Consider the following 18,615-nt stretch of genomic DNA (forward strand, 5'->3'; position numbering starts at 1 on the left):
ATTATTTGCCTGGAATGTTCCACAGTACAGTATTAAACGTAACACATGTGCAAGGAGAAAAATGGGTGAAATCACTATTCATTCATTTACAGCTCAGATCTGTGGAGTGATGACCCCATTCACAGTGAGAATGCATGCGTTTCAGGGTAATCTGAAGTAGGGGTGGGAATAAATAAATTTTCTTCTTCCCACTCCTTTTTGGGCAAAATAACAATAATAGTTTTTTTTTTTTTTTTTTTTGTTATTTTCATTTCTAATATGATTTCTCTTATGTTATATGTTCCACTGTATATAAATGTAAATCTTTACTTGCCCAAAATAAATGCATAAATAAAAAAATAAAAAAATCTTGAACAGTAAAACATCCACAATTTAAAAAAACAACAACAAAAAATAGTTTTATTGTTAACTGTTAAAGGGCCCATATTGCACTATTTTCTGATGTTCTCTGATCCACCTTGTGATGTCATGATGTACTGAATTAAAGGTAAAAGGTTGCTGTTAAGAGCAAAACTACAACTTCGTGACATCACAAGGTGGAACAGAGCATTTTCAGCTTTGGAGATGTAGGCAGGATAATCATAAAGGAAACAAAACACAACTTCAGGTATGTTTTCGATGAGGTAACAACATTTTAACGTGGCTAAAATCTCACAAGAGTCATTTTTGTGTAATATGGGACCTTTAAACATTCTTAGTAAACCAATAATATCTCCACGGGAAAGGTTACGGAGTGCACCTTTAACAGTCATAGTCGCATAAATAAAACCATATTACTTGGCGAGCATTTAGATGAATTAAATTAGCTTCCTGAAAACTCTACATAGTCCAATATGATTCTAAATGTAACAACAGGAAATCTTTGCCACGCTGAGTCAAATGACAGGAAATTAGCTTCTGTTTTTGTCAGGATAAAAATACACATGAAAGATCAGACCGTGGAAATGACAAGAAATAACAAGGGACTATAATGAGAAGAGCCGGATAAATAATGAATACGTCTGTGTGCGTGTCTGTGTGTGTGTGTGTGTGTGTGCAGTCACCGGCTGGAGGTCAGAGCCCAGGTGGCCCAGGCCTTCCTCACCAAGTTCCAGCTGACCAGTGAAGAGATGGCCATTCTGAGAGGAGCCCGGGACACGCCCATCACAGAGGTACAATTACACTGCCGTTTTTATATGACTGAGGTACGTTTATATGGAAGATAATTTGTTTCATCAGATTTTGAATTTTAAATGCTGTTGAATTTCTCACTTTGAAATTTTTTACTCTGAAAAAACATGTTTGAATTATTTTTATTATGAATTTTTGTTTGCTGAAATTTTAAGTGTACATTTTCAGTGTATAAAATTCAATATAAAAACATCACCTTTTAAATGTTCAGCACAAATATTTTCAAGCCTTCAAATTCAACAGTCAAAATTCAGAGTGTAAAATTCGCAGTGAAGAAAATTCACAGTAAAGATCCGAGATGCCAAGGCAGAAGAAATCGATCCAAAGTGATCCAATCTATCTTAGTAACTTACATCGGTCAAAATTAGCCTCATCGAAACCTCATCTCTTTGATTTGTTAAGTGTAAACCCCGCCCATAGATGAGAACAGCCAATAGGAAACAGCCTCTGTCCTCCTCACTCACATGATCGATTGCTTCTGCCTTGGCATCCAGGATCTTCGCTGTGAAATTTTTCATTGCGAATTTTACACTGAATTTGAGGGCTTGAAAATATCTGTGGTGATTTTTTTGTTTAGTTTGAATTGAAAGTAATCTTCAAATTTCAGCCACTAAAATTCAGTATAAAAATAATTTGAACATCTTTTTTCAGAGTTAAAAAATTAAAAGTGAGAAATTCAGTCGTATTTAAAATTCAAAATCTTATGGAACAAATTATCTTCCATACATTTAAAGATGTAACTTTTCACAACTACTAAAAAACATAGAAGACAATAAGATACGCAACAAGAAATGTACATGTCACTTGTTAAAAGCCAGTGAGAAAAGGTGCGTTTTTAGGAGTGATTTAAAAATAGGTATAGGTTAGGCTCTTCTTCAAATGTTCCACAATATCACATTAAACAGCTCTATCTTATATTTATTCAATTACAAGTGGTTTTACAGCTCAGAAAGAAAGGTTTAATGTCATATTGTGAAACATTTCAGACAAAGCAGTAACATCTTCATTGAGAAAAGCAGGTGGCGGACCCTCTAACAGAAAAGTTACATGTTTTCTGCAAATGAAAGGGTTGGAAAATCTCTAGCCATGAGACCTTGAAGTTATATTACATTATTTTCTGATCTGTGTTATAATGTTGTTTCTTCATCAAAAACACATGTTTAACACACAAATCACTCATAAAGAAATATGGATTAAGGTACCAGAGTTAGAACATTATAAACTATAGGCTATGTGAATGAATGGATGCATTGCTTAGCAGTGGCAGACTGATATCACCTAGCACTTACCTTACCAGCAAAGTAAAATTCTGCTGCTGCTGAGAAAACAGTCCCTCAACATGCGACAATTCATCCGATGCAAGGTTAGTTTTATTTCAAACATTATTCGCTCAACACAGACATTTACATCAACAGTCTGGAGTAATAATAGGGTGTTTTGGGTGTTTTGTAGAGTGGGTAAGACTGTTTTTAGTGGCAGGATATCTATGACCATTGACATGCACTAGTCTAGCACCAGCGACCTCTGCAAATACAAGGACTGGATGGATTATTTTTAAAAAGTGTCTTCACACGTCTCCAACACTCTGGCTCACTAAGAAATGAGGTCCTACGTCCAAAATTCCGGTCTTTCCCTTTAAAACACAGAAAACGCTTGACAGTAGATTGACCTTTCCATTTATGTGCTACCCCAGGATTTCTTCAAAGCTCTGCATCGTGTGAAGCAGATCCATGAAGACGTCAAGGTCCTCCTGAGAACCAACCAACAGACAGCAGGGTAACCATTTCATACTCTTTATCAGGGATGGCACATTTTAGCATTACATTTATTGTGAGACGAAACATCACCATTCACAATTATTTGTAATTATTGACACCAGATAACAGTAAAAAAAACACATGTCCAATAGAAAAGACAGATCACCATTCCTCTAGTATCGTATTAGATACTGAGGAAATTTCTGCATATTTTGTTTATCCTTATGATTATATTGTGACTTGAATCATTAAGCCTCTCACTGAGTTGTTTTAACATTTCCATTCTGTTCATGGGTTTCAGCTTCCTGTTATGTTTTTTGCATATTTAATCGCTATGGCAGTAGTCCAAGTTTTTGATCATTCTGAAACCTTTCGATACACAACAGGCATATTAAATAGTTCCTACTTTAGTTTAAATTCATTCCTATTTTTTTTTTCTGACACATTACATTACATTATGTGTGTGTCTGTCCTATGTATATATGTGTGTACTACGTGTGTCCTATGTGTGTGTGTCCTCTGTGTGTGTCCTCTGTGTGTGTCCTATGTGTGTGTCCTATAGTGAAGTGTGTGTCTGTGTTCCAGGCTGGAGATCATGGAGCAGATGGCTGTGTTACAGGAGACGTCGTATGAGCAGCTCTACCGCTGGGCCCAGAGTGAGTCACACACAGGGTGGACTGTGCACAGGCTTTGCTCTGGAATATGTGAACATCGCAATGAACAAATTAGAGTGGAACACGTTCTGTTAAAGGTCCTACACATAACAATGACTCTCGTGAGCTTTAAGCCAAGTTATGATGTTGTTACCTCCTCAAAAACATATATTATATTTCATTCACGTGTTTGAGTAACCCTTTATTATTAGTCTGCCTACATCTCCAAAAGCTCAAAATGCTCTGTTCCATCATCGGGGTGTGCAAAAATATCGAAATATTGATGTATCGTATCGTTTAATGTGATGGTACAGTATCGATATCATGGGCTGCTGTATTTTTTGGTATATTTTACAAAATTATTTTGTTACAGAGCTACAGTTTTGTTGTTTGTTTAGAGGAATGAAACTCTTCCATGCAACACATTTGACATTTTCACTGTTTTGATGATTAAAATGGGCAGGTTTCATATAAACTTTGCACAAGAAGTGGTTTAACAAAGACTTTTAGTATCACAGCCATGATTCAGCCATTTTTTAAATTAAATCGCATCGAATCGATTTGAAATATATGTTATCGAATTGAAAGTGCACTGTATCGAGATATGTATCGTATCGTGGCCTATGTATCGAGGTTTGTATCATATTGGCAACTTCTTAATGGTACCCAGCCTTATCCACCATGTGATGTCACGAAGTGGTAGTTTTCAAGTTAACAGCTACCTTTTACCTTTAGCTCAACAGAGAATGGAAATTCCAGTCCTGAAATTATCCATATGACTCTAGTGAAGGTATATGGAGTTTAAAAACACAGTGGAGCACTTCCTTTATTACCACATGACATAACTAGGCGGAAAAGACTGTTAAGTTTGAGCGAAGAACTCAGCCTAAATATGTGTGAATGAAACAAAACACAACTCCAGGTATGTTTGTGATGAGGAAACAACATTATAACATACTGGAAAACAGAAAACGGTGTAAATGGGCCCTTTAAGAATAAAGTAGAAAGTTTTAAGACATAGTAGGTTTTTTGAGAGAATTTGGTTTTGAACGATCACATACATAGATCATGACTTTACATTCTGTACATAGAAACAGCAATGATGGTCTGAAATGACTTAAAGGGACAGTCTGGACTTTTGGACATAGGACCTCATTTCCTAGTGAGCCAGAGTGTTGGAGACGTGTGGAAACACTTTTTTAAATATTCCATCCAGTCCTTGAATTTACAGAGGTCGCTGGTGCTAGACTAGTGCATGTCAATGGCCATAGTTATCCTGCCACTAAAAACAGTCTTACCCACTCCACAAAACACCCGAAGCAAATCTATTATTACACCAGACTGTCAATGTTTGTGTCGATAGAATAATTTTGGAAGTAAAACCAACCTTGCATTTGAAGGATTTATGTCTGAGCCGCAGCAGCGAGTTGCTGATAGAAAGTTTGGCAGCGGCGGACTGATATATGAGAAAGTAGTCCCTCAACATGCAAGGTTAGTTTTATTTCAAACATTTTTCTATCAACACAGACATTCACATCGACAGTCTGGTATAATAATAGATTTGTTTGGGTGTTTTGTGGAGTGGGTAAGACTGTTTTTAGTGTCAGGAAAACTATGGCCATTGACATGCACTAGCCTAGCACCAGCGACCTCTGCAAATACAAGGACTGGGTGGAATATTTAAAAAATTGTCTCCACACGTCTCCAACACTCTGGCTCACGAGGAAATGAGGTCCTATGTCCAAAATTCGGGACTGTCCCTTTAACAGAGAAATAGGTCCACTGACTTTTGGCTCAGAACAGTAAAACTTCTTGTGTCCTTGGACAAGACATTTCATTCAACTGAGGAAAATTTTGAGTGTCATTAATAAGCTAAAAAAAAACATCTTAGAAAATGCTTTTTAAAAAAGACATATTTATAATTCTTAACATTTACTGTATTGTTTGCTAAGGTTTCAGTTTGAATTATGCAAAAAACATTGACTAGTAGGTCTGTAACATTGCTCTCTTTACTTAGAAAGGAATGCGTCACCAAATATACGTTTTTTCCCCTCATAAAGCATATAAAAATATCTTGCTTTGTAGTGCTCTTTTAGTTCCACTACAGACAAAACACCAACAGGAGGGAGCGACGTGACCCAGATCTTCATTGTACAAGAGCGGCCATTGTCTGAACGAGCTCCACAGACGTCTGACAGGCCTCATGAGAGATGGATTCGAAAGCGCTGGTCTTAGTTGGCTGTTGTTTTGTTTCTGACGCAGATGAGTGCAGGGGGCTAACCCAGGAGGCGTGTGACATCAGCCCCGTTCTGACCCAGGCCATGGAGGCTCTGCAGGACCGGCCGGTGCTCTACAAGTACGCAAACATCCAGGCACAGTTGTAGTCTAATTAATTAGTTTCAGATCACATGACAACATCTATAGGGTAATAATCGCTCACACAGATGGGGAGGAACTGAAATTAATATTGTTAAAAAGCAGATTTAGATAACAATAACCAAAATATTATCAAAAGTCAATAATATCAACAATAATATCTTGGGCTGTCAGAATATATATCGAATTACAAGTTCCTTTATTTAAATGCATTGTTTTATAGCAATAGCCAAAAAACATAGGGAACTACATATCCCATGATGCATTTCAGTGTAGACAGCATGAAGAAATATGTATTTTGCTTGAATTCTTGGGATTATGACAGTAATAATTCACACCAGAATCATCGCAAGGTATTTTAAAAGCAAAAAAGTGTCATATCTACATTTATATCAGCCTCTCCAAAATATTGCAATAAATATCGTACCGCGAAATGCATATCGTGAAAATATTGTATCAAGAGATTTGGATATCGTTACATCCCTAATAGTAATATAGAGACTTCTAGAGTTTAGTTACAAATAGGGATGTAACATTATTATATCTCACAGTTCGATATTCATTGTGACATTTTTTCGAGAAGTTAATCAAATTGTAAATGGGATTCTTTTTGCTTTAAAAGTATCTTGACAAGACTTTGGGGGGAATCATTACCGTCATAATCCCAAGAATTAAGAGAGAAACGTAATTCTTAATCATTCTTATTGTTTGTTCATCCTTAATTGTTGTTTGCACTGAAATGGATCATGGGATAGGTAGTTTCCCATGTTTATTAGCTGCTGCTACCATAAAACAGTGCAAAGCAAAGCATAGAAACTTGTGATTCGATATATAATTAGAGCCCATGATATTATTGAGAGACTTTTGACGATACACTATCACGATATAGTTACCAGTGGAAGTGATTAGGTTCAGCATTTGTGAATTCACCTTTTGGATATTTGATACAAAGTACACTGTAATCAATAGGGAAAAACCTTGTCTCATCGTCACATTGTAGAATCTGAAAACCATGAATACGGAGCGATGCATCAGGATTCAGATCATGTTCTATAGTAAAACTGTCCAGACTACAAGAAACTCTGAAAAATGGTGTTGAAATTAGTGCATTGTGTAACTTTTCCGGTGCAGGGTCCTTCTACATGGAGATGTTAATGCTTTATTTGGATGTTTCACAGTATAGTGGTATTAAACCTTTCTATCTTCATGGAAACTAAACCAGACCAAATTACAGGTCAGATCTGTGGAGAGGCGACCCCGCTCACAGTCAGAATGCCTGGTTTTCTAGGTATTTATGAGCTATAAAACCACCTCATTTAATAAGTTACACAGTGCACCTTTAAAATTAATGTTTTTTTTCCAACTGACCAAGCATTACAATACTTAATAAAGACATAGAACTATATAGTACGGAACCATATAGTGTGTCTAGGACTTCCAGTGGGCATGATTGACAGGCAAATGAATAAATCTGAGAAAAGCATGGTGGTCTGTTGCACTTTATGATCTAGTCCTAGACCCTCCTGCTTTCAAACTGGAAAAAAAAAGGGCTGACTTGTATTGTGTGGGGTTTAAATCTAATATGTCATTCAAAGTCGTGTATTTTAGATTTAAAGAGTTGTTATTTTGTGTGTTAAATGCAAAAATATATAACTTTTAAATTTATTTTACCAGTATGCCTAAGGCTGCAGTTCTGCTCTCTGTCCTGTAGAGGGTGCAAACCTACCGCAAGTTTGTATGCTATGAAAAACGTGTATTCAGCAAGAACCTCACAATAACAACCCTTATGTTTATGTTAACAGGGCAGTTTTACTATGTAGAACTGATAACTTTAATTTCAAAATTCTTATTCTGAATAATTATATATTTAAATCATTTTTTGTCTGAATAGTCTTAATGGCAACTCTAAGGTACATCAGCAGGACAACAAGACAAGATTGATAAAAAAAAAAATACTAGTAATAAAAAATGTGCTTTATGTTGCTTTTTGGACACATTTCTCACATTTTTGTCTGGAATTCTGGGAAGTGCACCTGTCACTTTGCCCAGAAAGCGCCCAAGGTCTCTCTGTGGCCCTGGAGAGATGGCGTTCTTGGTATCTCATTTCTGAGCTATCTGCCATTGTTTAGTCTGACTGTGACCTGCTAATTAAAACAACCCAGTGTGTCTGGGTCTTATGTTTAGTGATTGCCTTTGTGATTGTTGTTCTAGATACACCCTGGATGAGTTTGGCACAGCCCGGCGCTCCGCTGTGGTCCGGGGCTTCATCGATGCTCTGACGCGGGGAGGGCCTGGAGGGACCCCACGCCCCATAGAGATGCACTCACACGACCCAATGAGGTACACCCCATACAAGGATTCAGACCGGGTTTAAGAGCCTAGACTTTCCTAAAAAAGTACTTTACAAAATCATAAACTGGTTCAACAGAGAGAATTGTAGTGGTGTGGAGGGGTAGCGTTCCTTAACAAGGGGGTATTATGCAAAATCTACGCTTTTTTGAGTTTCTGTCATGTTATGAAGATGTTCACAGCAATTTCCCCAAAAGACTTCTAGAGTTTAATTACCAATAGGGATGTAACATTATTCTAATTTTACAATACAGTATTATCACAATATGCATCTCACAGTTTGATATTCATTGTGACTTTTTTTTTTTGACAAGATTTTGGGGCGAATCATTACTGTCATAATCCCAAGAATTAAGAGAAAAACATTCTTAATGTTGTTTGCAGTGAAATGGATCATGGGATATGTAGTTCCCAAGTTTATAAGCTGTTGCTGCTATAAAACAATGCATTTAAGCAAAGAAACTTGTGATTCAATATATTGTGACAGCCCATGATATTATTGAGAGACTTTTAACGATACACTATCACGATATTTCAGGTACTGTTACATCCCTAGTTACAAGTAGAAGTGCTCATGTTCAACATTTGTGAATTCACTTTTTGGATATTTAATGCCAAAGTACAACGTAATCAATAGGGAAAAACTGTCTCTTGCCCCCCATCATCACACTGTGGTATCTGAAAACCACTAAAACTATCCAGACGACAAACCACTGTGAAAAATGTTTTTTTGGGTAACTTTTCTGGTGGAGGGTCCTTCACACCTCATACAACAGGGTATCCACAGGGTCTTAAAAGTCTTAAAAAGGTCTTAAATTTCATGTTCCTAAATTAAGGCCTTAAAAAGTCTTATATTATGTTGTCCAAGTCTTATTTTTTTCACAAAGGTCTTAAATTTCATTAGCCTATTTTTGTTAAACTCAACTGGACTGCAGTGCGATGTTAAACGGAGGAGGAAGGAAAAAAAAACAATGTGAAATCACATAACGGGGAATGAACGTCTAATTTGGAGTATACACAAACAATACTTTTTGTTTGTTAGAATATTTTAAATGAATTTTTGGCCATTTTACAAGCAACGCATACTACTTTTAATGAGTTCTGAATGAGATTTTATAATGAAAGTATTTTTTGTTTTTTAAATCAGTGGGTAATGGTCATGATTAGAATTGGATCTGGTGTTTTTCGCCCACATAATGGGTGCGATGTTGGATTTTAATTTTAATTTTTAAGTGGTCTTAAAAAGGTCTTTAAAAAGTCTTAAATTTGGGGTAGTCAAAACTGGGGATACCTTGTACAAGCATTCAGACTGGGTTTAAGAGTGTAGACATTCCTAAAAAGTACTTTACAAAATCATAAACTGGTTCAACAGACAGAATTGTACTTCAGTAGGGTTAGTAGTATTGTGGAAGTTAGTGTTCCTCCTTTATGCAAAATCTAAATTTTTTGGAGTTTCTGTCATGTTATAAAGATGCTCCCTCATCAAAAACAAGCTTACGTCACTCATGCTCCCACACGGCAATTTCCCCAAAATACACAAAAGCATGATACAAGGGCAGAGGACTCAGAGCGTCAAAATGAAACTTATTAAACATGTTAATCTGACGCTTTCAACAAATCTAGCATTTTCAAGAGAATTAAAGGTTAATATGGTTATGTACCTTTCGTTATGTAAGGCACTTCAGACTGTTGACTCCAAAATTATTTTACTTCTTTGACATCATTCATTGAGTCACTCATTGTGTCCTTGAGCAAGACATTTCTTTTACCTTGTCTGTGCTTATGTAACTGTGAATGGTGCTTATCAGAGAGGCTAGTGACTTGGCCTAAAACTGTTTAATAGACTGATTATTAACAGTGGAAAAACCATCAAATTTTCTTGAAAATATTACATTTAAGCTTCAATTTGCACTGAACTGTATGTTTAAAAAGTAGTGTTCTGTTCACTCATTCTGTGCACTTTGTAAACATCTCCAGGACCATTATCATGAACTAATACACTAAAACTAATACAAGAATCCATTACATTTTAGAACGGTTTTGTGGATTTTTCTATAAAAGTTCAGGATATTTTGTTCTTTAAGGATGTTTTATTATCTTTATAATGTGATAATTGTGCCAACTCAAATTGTGATGTGAATTTTGATGCTCGGCATAGACTCAATACTCTGGCAATAATAAAAAAGGACTCTTAATTTAGATAATAGATCATTAAATCATTGTACTTTCTTTTATGGTACTAAGTGGTCCAGATAGGTTCCCTAGTGGTCTGTGGGTGTATACTAAATCTGTCTATCATTTGTTCATTCGTTTTTCAATATAAAACCAAAAATAAGAAAACGAAAAAACAGTTATTTTCTTTATTATTTGTCTCCAAAACCAAAATGAAAAAATTGATATAAACAATTCATTTTTTTGTTTTCGATTTTGTGTTTAAATGAATAACGTCCTGCGATGCCGGACTTTTGCACTTCATACAGATTGAACCATTACTGAATCATGACTAAAACAAGACTAAACCAGGACTAAATCATTTTCAGTCCTGGTCTGGTCCCAGTCTCAGTCACCGTCTGGTCCTGGTCTCAGTCCCGTTCTCAGCCCCGTTCTCAGTCCTGGTCTCAGTCCCGGTCTAGTCTCGGTCTCAGTCCCGGTCTTAGTCCTGGTCTCAGTTCTGTTCTAGTCCCAGTCTCAGTCCTGGTCTCAGTCCTGGTCTCAGTTCTGGTCTTAGTTCTGGTCTGGTCTCGGTCTCAGTCCCGGTCTTAATTCTGGTCTGGTCCCGGTCTCAGTCCCGGTATCAGTCCCAGTCTCAGTCCTGGTCTCGGTCTGGTTCTAGTCTGGTTCTGGACCTGGTTTAGTCCTGGTTTAGTCCTAGCTCAATCCGTATGTGGAATAAAAGTCCAAAATCACAGTTTAAGTCACAAAAAAAGGAAAAGGGCGTTTTCCGTTTTTTCCATTATTCATTTAAACACAAAATCGAAAACTGAAAAAACAAATCATTATCCATTTTTTCATTTTGGTTTTGGAGACAAATAATGAAGAAAATAGTTGTTTTTTTGTTTTCTTATTTTTGTTTTTATTTTGAAAAATGAATGAACAAATGATACATGGATTATACTAGTCTATGTGCTCTTATACTTGTTCTGATTCAGCTCAAAATCTTTCTAAATCTATTCAGGAAAGGTTCATTTTTGTCCAGTGAATATGACTTTTTTTTGTATCGACACCTGCTCAAATGAGTATCTTGTTTAAACTAGTTTTAATATTGATTAGTCTCTGATTTTCAATACTTTCACAATGCAACTATTATTTAGCATCTCATTTCATTGCTGACATTTTAGATAGATAGTTCTTAAAGTAGCCGTGTACCTTTATTGTCAGCACACCCCCTCCTCTAGTACTTCTGAGCTAAATCTGTAATGCCATTGTGTCTTTATTTCCTGACTCACATCCGCCGCCATTTTGTGCCCTGCCCAGGAGCCAAATACGATAGTTTCCTCGAAAAGCATCCATTTAACACCTCTTTCACCTGACACTTCTGAGAAAGTCCTGCTCACGTCGACTCATACATCACCCCTGCAGTACACTGGCCTGATGTGATTACGTGTGCGTTTGTGTTTGTGTGTATGTTTGTGTGTTTGTGTGCGTGTGAGGGCTGATCCTGGTTCTGTATGTTCCAGGTATGTTGGGGACATGTTGGCCTGGCTGCATCAAGCTACCGCTTCGGAGAAGGAGCATTTGGAGGCTCTGCTCAAGCAAGTCACAATAGCAGGTGGGTTTGAATGCAGTAGTGAGAAATAATTGCTCATTTTTATTGTGTTTTCTTATCGTTTTAGAATTTCAGACCCTTTTAATAGTAGTATGAGGAAACTTTGAGGTGTCAAGGTGATGATATTCAACTTGCATACTGTTTTTATATCCCCTTTGCCTAATCTAGTCACAGTAATGTAGCTGGACTTCATTAGAAAGAGCTCCCGATCTAAAAATTGTACAAATATTTGCGCCTAAACCATCTGTAAAGGTACACAAGTATGTAACTTTCTAGAGGTAGCATGTCACCTGTAGGATCCCATGGAAATGCAAAGTTAAAACTACATTTCGACTCTAGGTTTGTCTGTTTGACCGAGTTAGTGTTTACTACTTAATTAGGTGATGTTTGTGTAATGAGAAAAACTGAAATTTGTGCTCAGATTGCTCTGTGTGTGTATTAAAGTGTTGAAAACTTAATAAATTATGTAAAAAACACACACCCACACATTTTTCGGATCATTCTCCGTGGAGATAGGTATGTTTATGCTATACTGTGGAATAATAGCCAAATAGAAAATAACCAAAGGGACAATGTTTCCATGGAAAAAAGCAGGGGAGGTTTTTGTCTTCTGAGAAATAAGTCAGGTTTGTGGAGATGCAAGCCTGCTCCTCACAATAAGGACACATGTTTTTCAGTGCAATAAACACAACCACAACTTTTATGCATTTTTTGGACTAAATAGTTATAACATTGCTGTAGCTTTAATTAAACTCAAATATAATTGCATTTATTCTAATTTGATATAGAAAAAATGTGAATTACAATGTTAATACTGACCCTCTGAGGTGTCCTTGACAGTAATAATAGCACAGAATAGCAAATTTTTACCTTAAAAATCAAGTTCATCTGTCAATACCCAGACCCAACTATTAATCTAATAAAAAGGGCTGTATTTCTTCTCAAAATTATAGTAAAAGTGGTTCATGTAAAATGATTGTTCACTGTGTTCTAGGCATGGGATGATATTAAAATTTAGTGTCACAATTACCATGGCCAAAATAATTGCGACATTAACAATTATATCACAATATTTATTAAAGTTGCTGACAGTTTAAAAATGTTATGGGTGTGAATAATTTGAATTTTAATATTATGAATAAGTTCCATGTTTAAACAACTTTTATATGATTGTATCTAGTGAAAACAACTATTAGTGGAGCTCATGATGCTTAAGTAGCTTTTTTCTACACATGTTGGTGATAGAATGGCGATTATCTTTGTTGGCGATTCTCACAATTATACAAAATGGCTCACAAAGGATTATTATCTACCCTTTCTATAGATATTTAAATGATATTGTTGTTTATTGTCTCATTCGTATCTGTGTTTCAGGTGTGGAGGAGAACATGCAGGAGGTGGTAGGACACATTACAGAGGGAGTGTGCAGACCGCTCAAGGTGAGACCAGAAGAGCCTCCAGTCTGAAGATCTACAGGTACCATGCTTTAGTTTTCTATGTTTTCTGTACTGTGATGTGTGCAGGTGAGGATAGAGCAGGTGATTGTGGCAGAGCCTGGAGCTGTCCTGCTCTACAAACTCTCAAACCTCCTCAAGTTCTACCATCACACCATAAGGTACTCTTTATTTCTGCACTAATTATTAAACTAATTATTAAAACAAACACAATTAAAACATCTATAAAGAAATAAATGCGTAGTGTGGGACATTCCAATACCATCTCCACAGACACAAGAGGTGGCAGGCTCGTCACAAAAAAAGTTCCACTTGTTCTTTAATTACATAAGACAATGTTTTAGCAGAGTTTGCGGTAACACTTTATAATAACTACACCTTATTTAGCCTTAATAAAGCATGAACAAAGGCTTAATTAATAATGAATAAAGACTTAATTAATAATGATTCACGCTTAGTAACTACTTAATTACTACCTTAATTAGCACTTGCACTTAATTTGCCTGTGCTGTAAATAGTTACTCATAATTATTTCATACTTAATTACTCATGAACTAACCATTTGAGCTTTTATTAATCATTAGTAAACTATGAGAGAATGATTTACTTATAATGCAATGATAATTCAGGCAGCTGTTATCTGTTAGTTAAGTCTTTTTGAGAGCTTTTCTAAAGTGAAGACGAATTATGCTTTATTACGTATTTACTAAGCGTGAATCATTATTAATTAAATCTTTGTTCATTATTAATTAAGTCTTTGTTCATGCTTTATTAAGGCTAAGTAAGGTGTAGTTATTATAAAGTGTTACCGAGTTTGCAGAAGACAATTGAAACTACTAAAAGTGCAATTTCAGTTCATTTGTGATTAAAAGGAAATATTGCGCAGTTTTCTGATCTTTGTTATGATGTTGTTTCTTCATCACAAACATACCTGGAGTTGTGTTTTGTTTAATTCACACATGTTTAACAGCGCACCTTTTCTCCACGGCATTTGCCTAGAGTTAGGAAGAGACACCTTGGCACCTTGCTGTTATTATTATTTTTTATTATTATTCTAATTAATTTGTCTATTGTATGTTTGTTTTTTCACTGTTCAGCACTTTGGTAAGCTTTGGCTGTTTTAAATGTGCTATACAAATAAATTTGATTTGATTTGAACACACAAACCCTGCATATTTAGAGCTGTTCTCTCAAACGGAAAACACTCTGTTCCACCTTGTGATGTCATCTGGTAATACAGGAAGTGCTCCACTGTGTTTTTAAACTCCGTACACCTTCACTAGAATGATTTAGATGATTTCAGCCCTGGAATTGCCAATCTGTACTGAACTAAATATAAAAGATAGCTGTTAACTTGAAAAGACAGACAGAGTAATAATAAAGGATTACTCAAACATGAAACAAAATGAATGAAACAAAACAACTCTAACTGTTTTTGAGGAGGTAACAACATTGTGTCTTAAAGCTCACTGCAATCCATTTTGTGTAATATAAGACCTTTAATGCTACAGCCCTATTAGGAGGTAATTCACTGAGGCTATAGGAAAATGAAAAGAAGGCTGTAAAACTCTATACATTTAATAACCACTAACATTTATAAATCCTGTCAAATGCATCTCTGGTCCCCTGTTTATTTAATGACTCAAAGTGGAGCTCATTCGTATTTGTTCCTGGCTGAGATACAGTGGGATATTGCTTCTATTTCAGTGGCACATTAGCGATAAGTGCGCTCCGTGTTGACTATGGCCTGTGTCTGTGCAGCTCCATCATTGGGACCAGCGTGGCCTCTCTGCTCATGACCATGGACGAGATGCACATTCTCAGCAAAAAGATGTTCTTCAACAGCCTCAGCCTACACGCCAGCAGGCTCATGGACAAGGTACTGTATGTGCTAGTGGTACTATAGCGAAAGTATATGTATAATGATTAGGGGTGTAACGGTATCCAAGTCTCACAATACGATATCATCACGGTATGACTCTCACGGTACGATATTTATTGTGATATCATGGGAAAGCTCACGATTAGGAATGTAACAATATCCAAATCTCCTGGTACGATGTTTTCACGATATACATCTCACAGTATATTTATTGTGATATTTTGTGGAGGCTAACAAAAGTATACATGCATCACGAATTTCAGACTTCCGGTCATTGCGCAATGCATACTGGGAAGGATTTTCTGAAAAAGTGAGCATCAAACCTCCATGTTTGTTTTCCCAGTGGGACGCGTCTGTTGACAAAGCCGATCTTTTCGAGTCTTTTGAACTATATCGCGTTTGTTTCTAGTTCTGATATTGTCATTCTTTAGTTTTGGGATTCGGACATCGTAATTATGTGGTTGTTGGATGTCCTAACAGCAGAAAACAGCTCGAGAAATGTGTTTGCGAACTTCATAACTGCGATTTTGCATGTGAAGGGCCGTCAAAGCAAAATCGCAATCCCTCACTCAACCTTGGTTACGAAGGCCAAAGCGAAAGGCACCAACTGTTCACCAAGAAACACCTTCCACTGCAAAGCGACCAAGATGTGATGTTGCTGTAAAGCCACAAGAACAAAAAAATGCGAGCTCAGCCTGTTTGTCTTCTGTACCTCTCGCTTAACAAACAGCATTTTGCTTTGTTGGTGCTCCATATATAAAATGTTCGCTGCAAACTCAGGATGATTTCTTAGGCAGCCAAAGGTTTTTGTCCTTCCTGTGTATCAATCCTGCCCATCGCCTTCGCTTTTCACTATTTTTCAATTCCGTTGGGAAGGGAAACAGTTTGAATGGAGGTTTGCAGTCACACAGATCTGATTCCCTTTTGCATTTATGGAGTTCGCAACCTTCCGAAGCTCATTTTTTGAGCCATTTATCGCTGTTAGAACTTCCAACAACCACACAATTACGATGTCCGAATCCCAAAACTAAAACATGACAATATCAGAACCAGAAACAAAAGTGATATGGTTCAAAATTTGGCAATAGATTCATCCCACTGGGAACTCAAACAAGGAGGTTTGATGCTAAATTTTTCTGAGGATCCTTCCCAGTATGAATTGCGTAATGACTGGAAGTCCGAAATTTGTGATGCATGTATTGCTGCACCATAACTCTTAATTGAAGAGACTTGTAATTTGATATATTGTGATGGCCCACGAGAAGTTTGATTGTGAGAACTCTGAAGATACAATATCACGATATTTTGGTTATTGTTACATCCGTAATTATGATTATTTGAATTTTATAAATATTACTTCGTACCAGTTTATACTGTCTACCTTGTGATTGGTTTTAATAACACATGAATAAAGACATAATTCGTAATGAACACATAGTTTATTAAGATTATATTTTTTTAGCTTTTCTACGATGTTATGTTATTCCCTCATCAAAAACATGCCTAAAGTGGTTTAAGTGTCATGTCATCCATCCATTTTATAATTTAACGATCTCTCCCAAGTCCCATTCAAACCCTCCTTACATTTCCATTTATTTGTCACTTCTTATTTGTTTGTAAAGCATCTTTGAGTGTCCAAGAAAGCGCTGTATAAGTCCGATGTATTATTATTATTTAGTTGTAAGATTCTGCGCAATGCTCCTTCCATAGACCATGATCCCACATGACAGTTTTCCATAAATATATTTTTAAAATGATATAAAACTGTACACAACAACTTGACAAACCTGATGTGATGTGCAGTAGTATAGTATATCAAAATATATACATCATACAATAACAATAAATGGTAACATAGTGATTTAAATGTGTTATTTGTCAGAAGTTACAAAAGTAAGTCAAAAGTAAGTCAAATCCTCCCTTTTCTCATTATTTAAATGTGTCTATATTTGCACACTTCACTTTCTACCGCAGCATAAATGAGCCCCATGCTAAAAACACAGGAGCTTAAATTGTCCTCCAAATAAAGGCGGACACGAGCAGCTCTCCTCCCCAGAGCGCCTGGCAGTGTCCTGATCAATAGCAGTTCCACAGATTATCTCTCAGATCAATGTTAATCAGATCAGAGCTCCTGTGGGTTTCACGCTCTATTCCTCTAATCCCAGGAACACAGGCCTCTCATAATTGTGTCCATTAGGCTCTCGGAGGAGGCACGGCTCAGGGCTGTGTTCAGGGCCTGGAAATCAAGAGCTCCTTCATTACGAAGCTCTCCACAGAGGGCCAAGGAGGACTGCTCTTTATCAGATATCTCTCCTGTGGCAATTCTGAGCTCACGTTTTGAAATTAAAAAGTCAAATAAAAGTGGAAGTGGCTCTAAAATGCAGGAATTATATTTATTTATTGTATTTTAATAGATTTTCTAGGCTTTTCTTTTACCAAACAGTTGTTCCTGTGTCATGGTTCAGTATTCAAGTGTGTGTGTGTGTGTGTGTGTGTGTGTGTGTGCAGGTGGAGCTGCCCCCTGCAGACCTGGGACCCACTGCGTCCCTCACACAGACCCTTTCTCTGCTCAGAGAGGTGCTGGCCTCACACGACTCTTCTGTGGTGCCTCTGGATGCTCGCCAGGCTGACTTCGCTCAGGTACGTTAAGGAAAAATAAGGTTCCTATATTTATCTTTTGTGTATTATCAAAATACATGAATGACATCATGAAGGTACTTTGTGTAAATTAATATGAGGTGATATATTTTTCATTCATTCATTTTATTTATTTGAGCAAGGTACAACAAAAATCAACAACAACTAGAAAAGCACTCAGAGAGCGCAGACCTCCTCCAAGGACTACCCCCATTTTTTATATAAATTGCGATAAAATCAGTCTTCTGGATCAGATCCGGATCAGCCTTTGGAATATGAAAGAGGATCCCATTGTCCATCCCTGAGTCAAATTTCATGGGGTTTGGTCAATAATTAACCGACATATTGAGAAACTAAATTTTTGGCCCCATTTACCACAATGTTAACTAAAATTTCAAAGTGATCCAGAATCCAGGATTTCTTCCGGATCACCCCCAAAATGAAATCAGTTCTTCCTTTTCACATTTCCAACAAATCCTGAAAATTTCATCAAAATCGGTCCATAACTTTTTGAGTTATGTTGCTAACAGACAAACAAACAAACAAACAAACAGACAAACGCCGGCAAAAA

At 36.6% G+C, this 18,615-nt stretch overlaps 1 protein-coding gene across 1 annotated transcript in view; it reads left to right on the forward strand.

Moving 5' to 3' along the window:
- cog6 (component of oligomeric golgi complex 6) overlaps positions 1–18,615 on the forward strand; it is a 78,035-nt gene that overhangs the window by 31,466 nt on the left and 27,954 nt on the right. Inside the window, exons 5-14 of the mRNA XM_020937699.2 lie at positions 1,040–1,151; positions 2,864–2,946; positions 3,513–3,583; positions 5,843–5,936; positions 8,168–8,296; positions 11,983–12,074; positions 13,446–13,510; positions 13,595–13,686; positions 15,287–15,404; positions 17,916–18,047. Coding sequence (XP_020793358.2) covers positions 1,040–1,151; positions 2,864–2,946; positions 3,513–3,583; positions 5,843–5,936; positions 8,168–8,296; positions 11,983–12,074; positions 13,446–13,510; positions 13,595–13,686; positions 15,287–15,404; positions 17,916–18,047 — 988 coding nt within the window. The remainder of the gene's footprint in view (positions 1–1,039; positions 1,152–2,863; positions 2,947–3,512; positions 3,584–5,842; positions 5,937–8,167; positions 8,297–11,982; positions 12,075–13,445; positions 13,511–13,594; positions 13,687–15,286; positions 15,405–17,915; positions 18,048–18,615) is intronic.

Source organism: Boleophthalmus pectinirostris, unplaced genomic scaffold (assembly GCF_026225935.1).
Source record: "Boleophthalmus pectinirostris isolate CB_2022bp ecotype Guang Dong unplaced genomic scaffold, ASM2622593v1 HiC_scaffold_9, whole genome shotgun sequence".
NCBI lineage: Eukaryota > Metazoa > Chordata > Actinopteri > Gobiiformes > Gobiidae > Boleophthalmus > Boleophthalmus pectinirostris.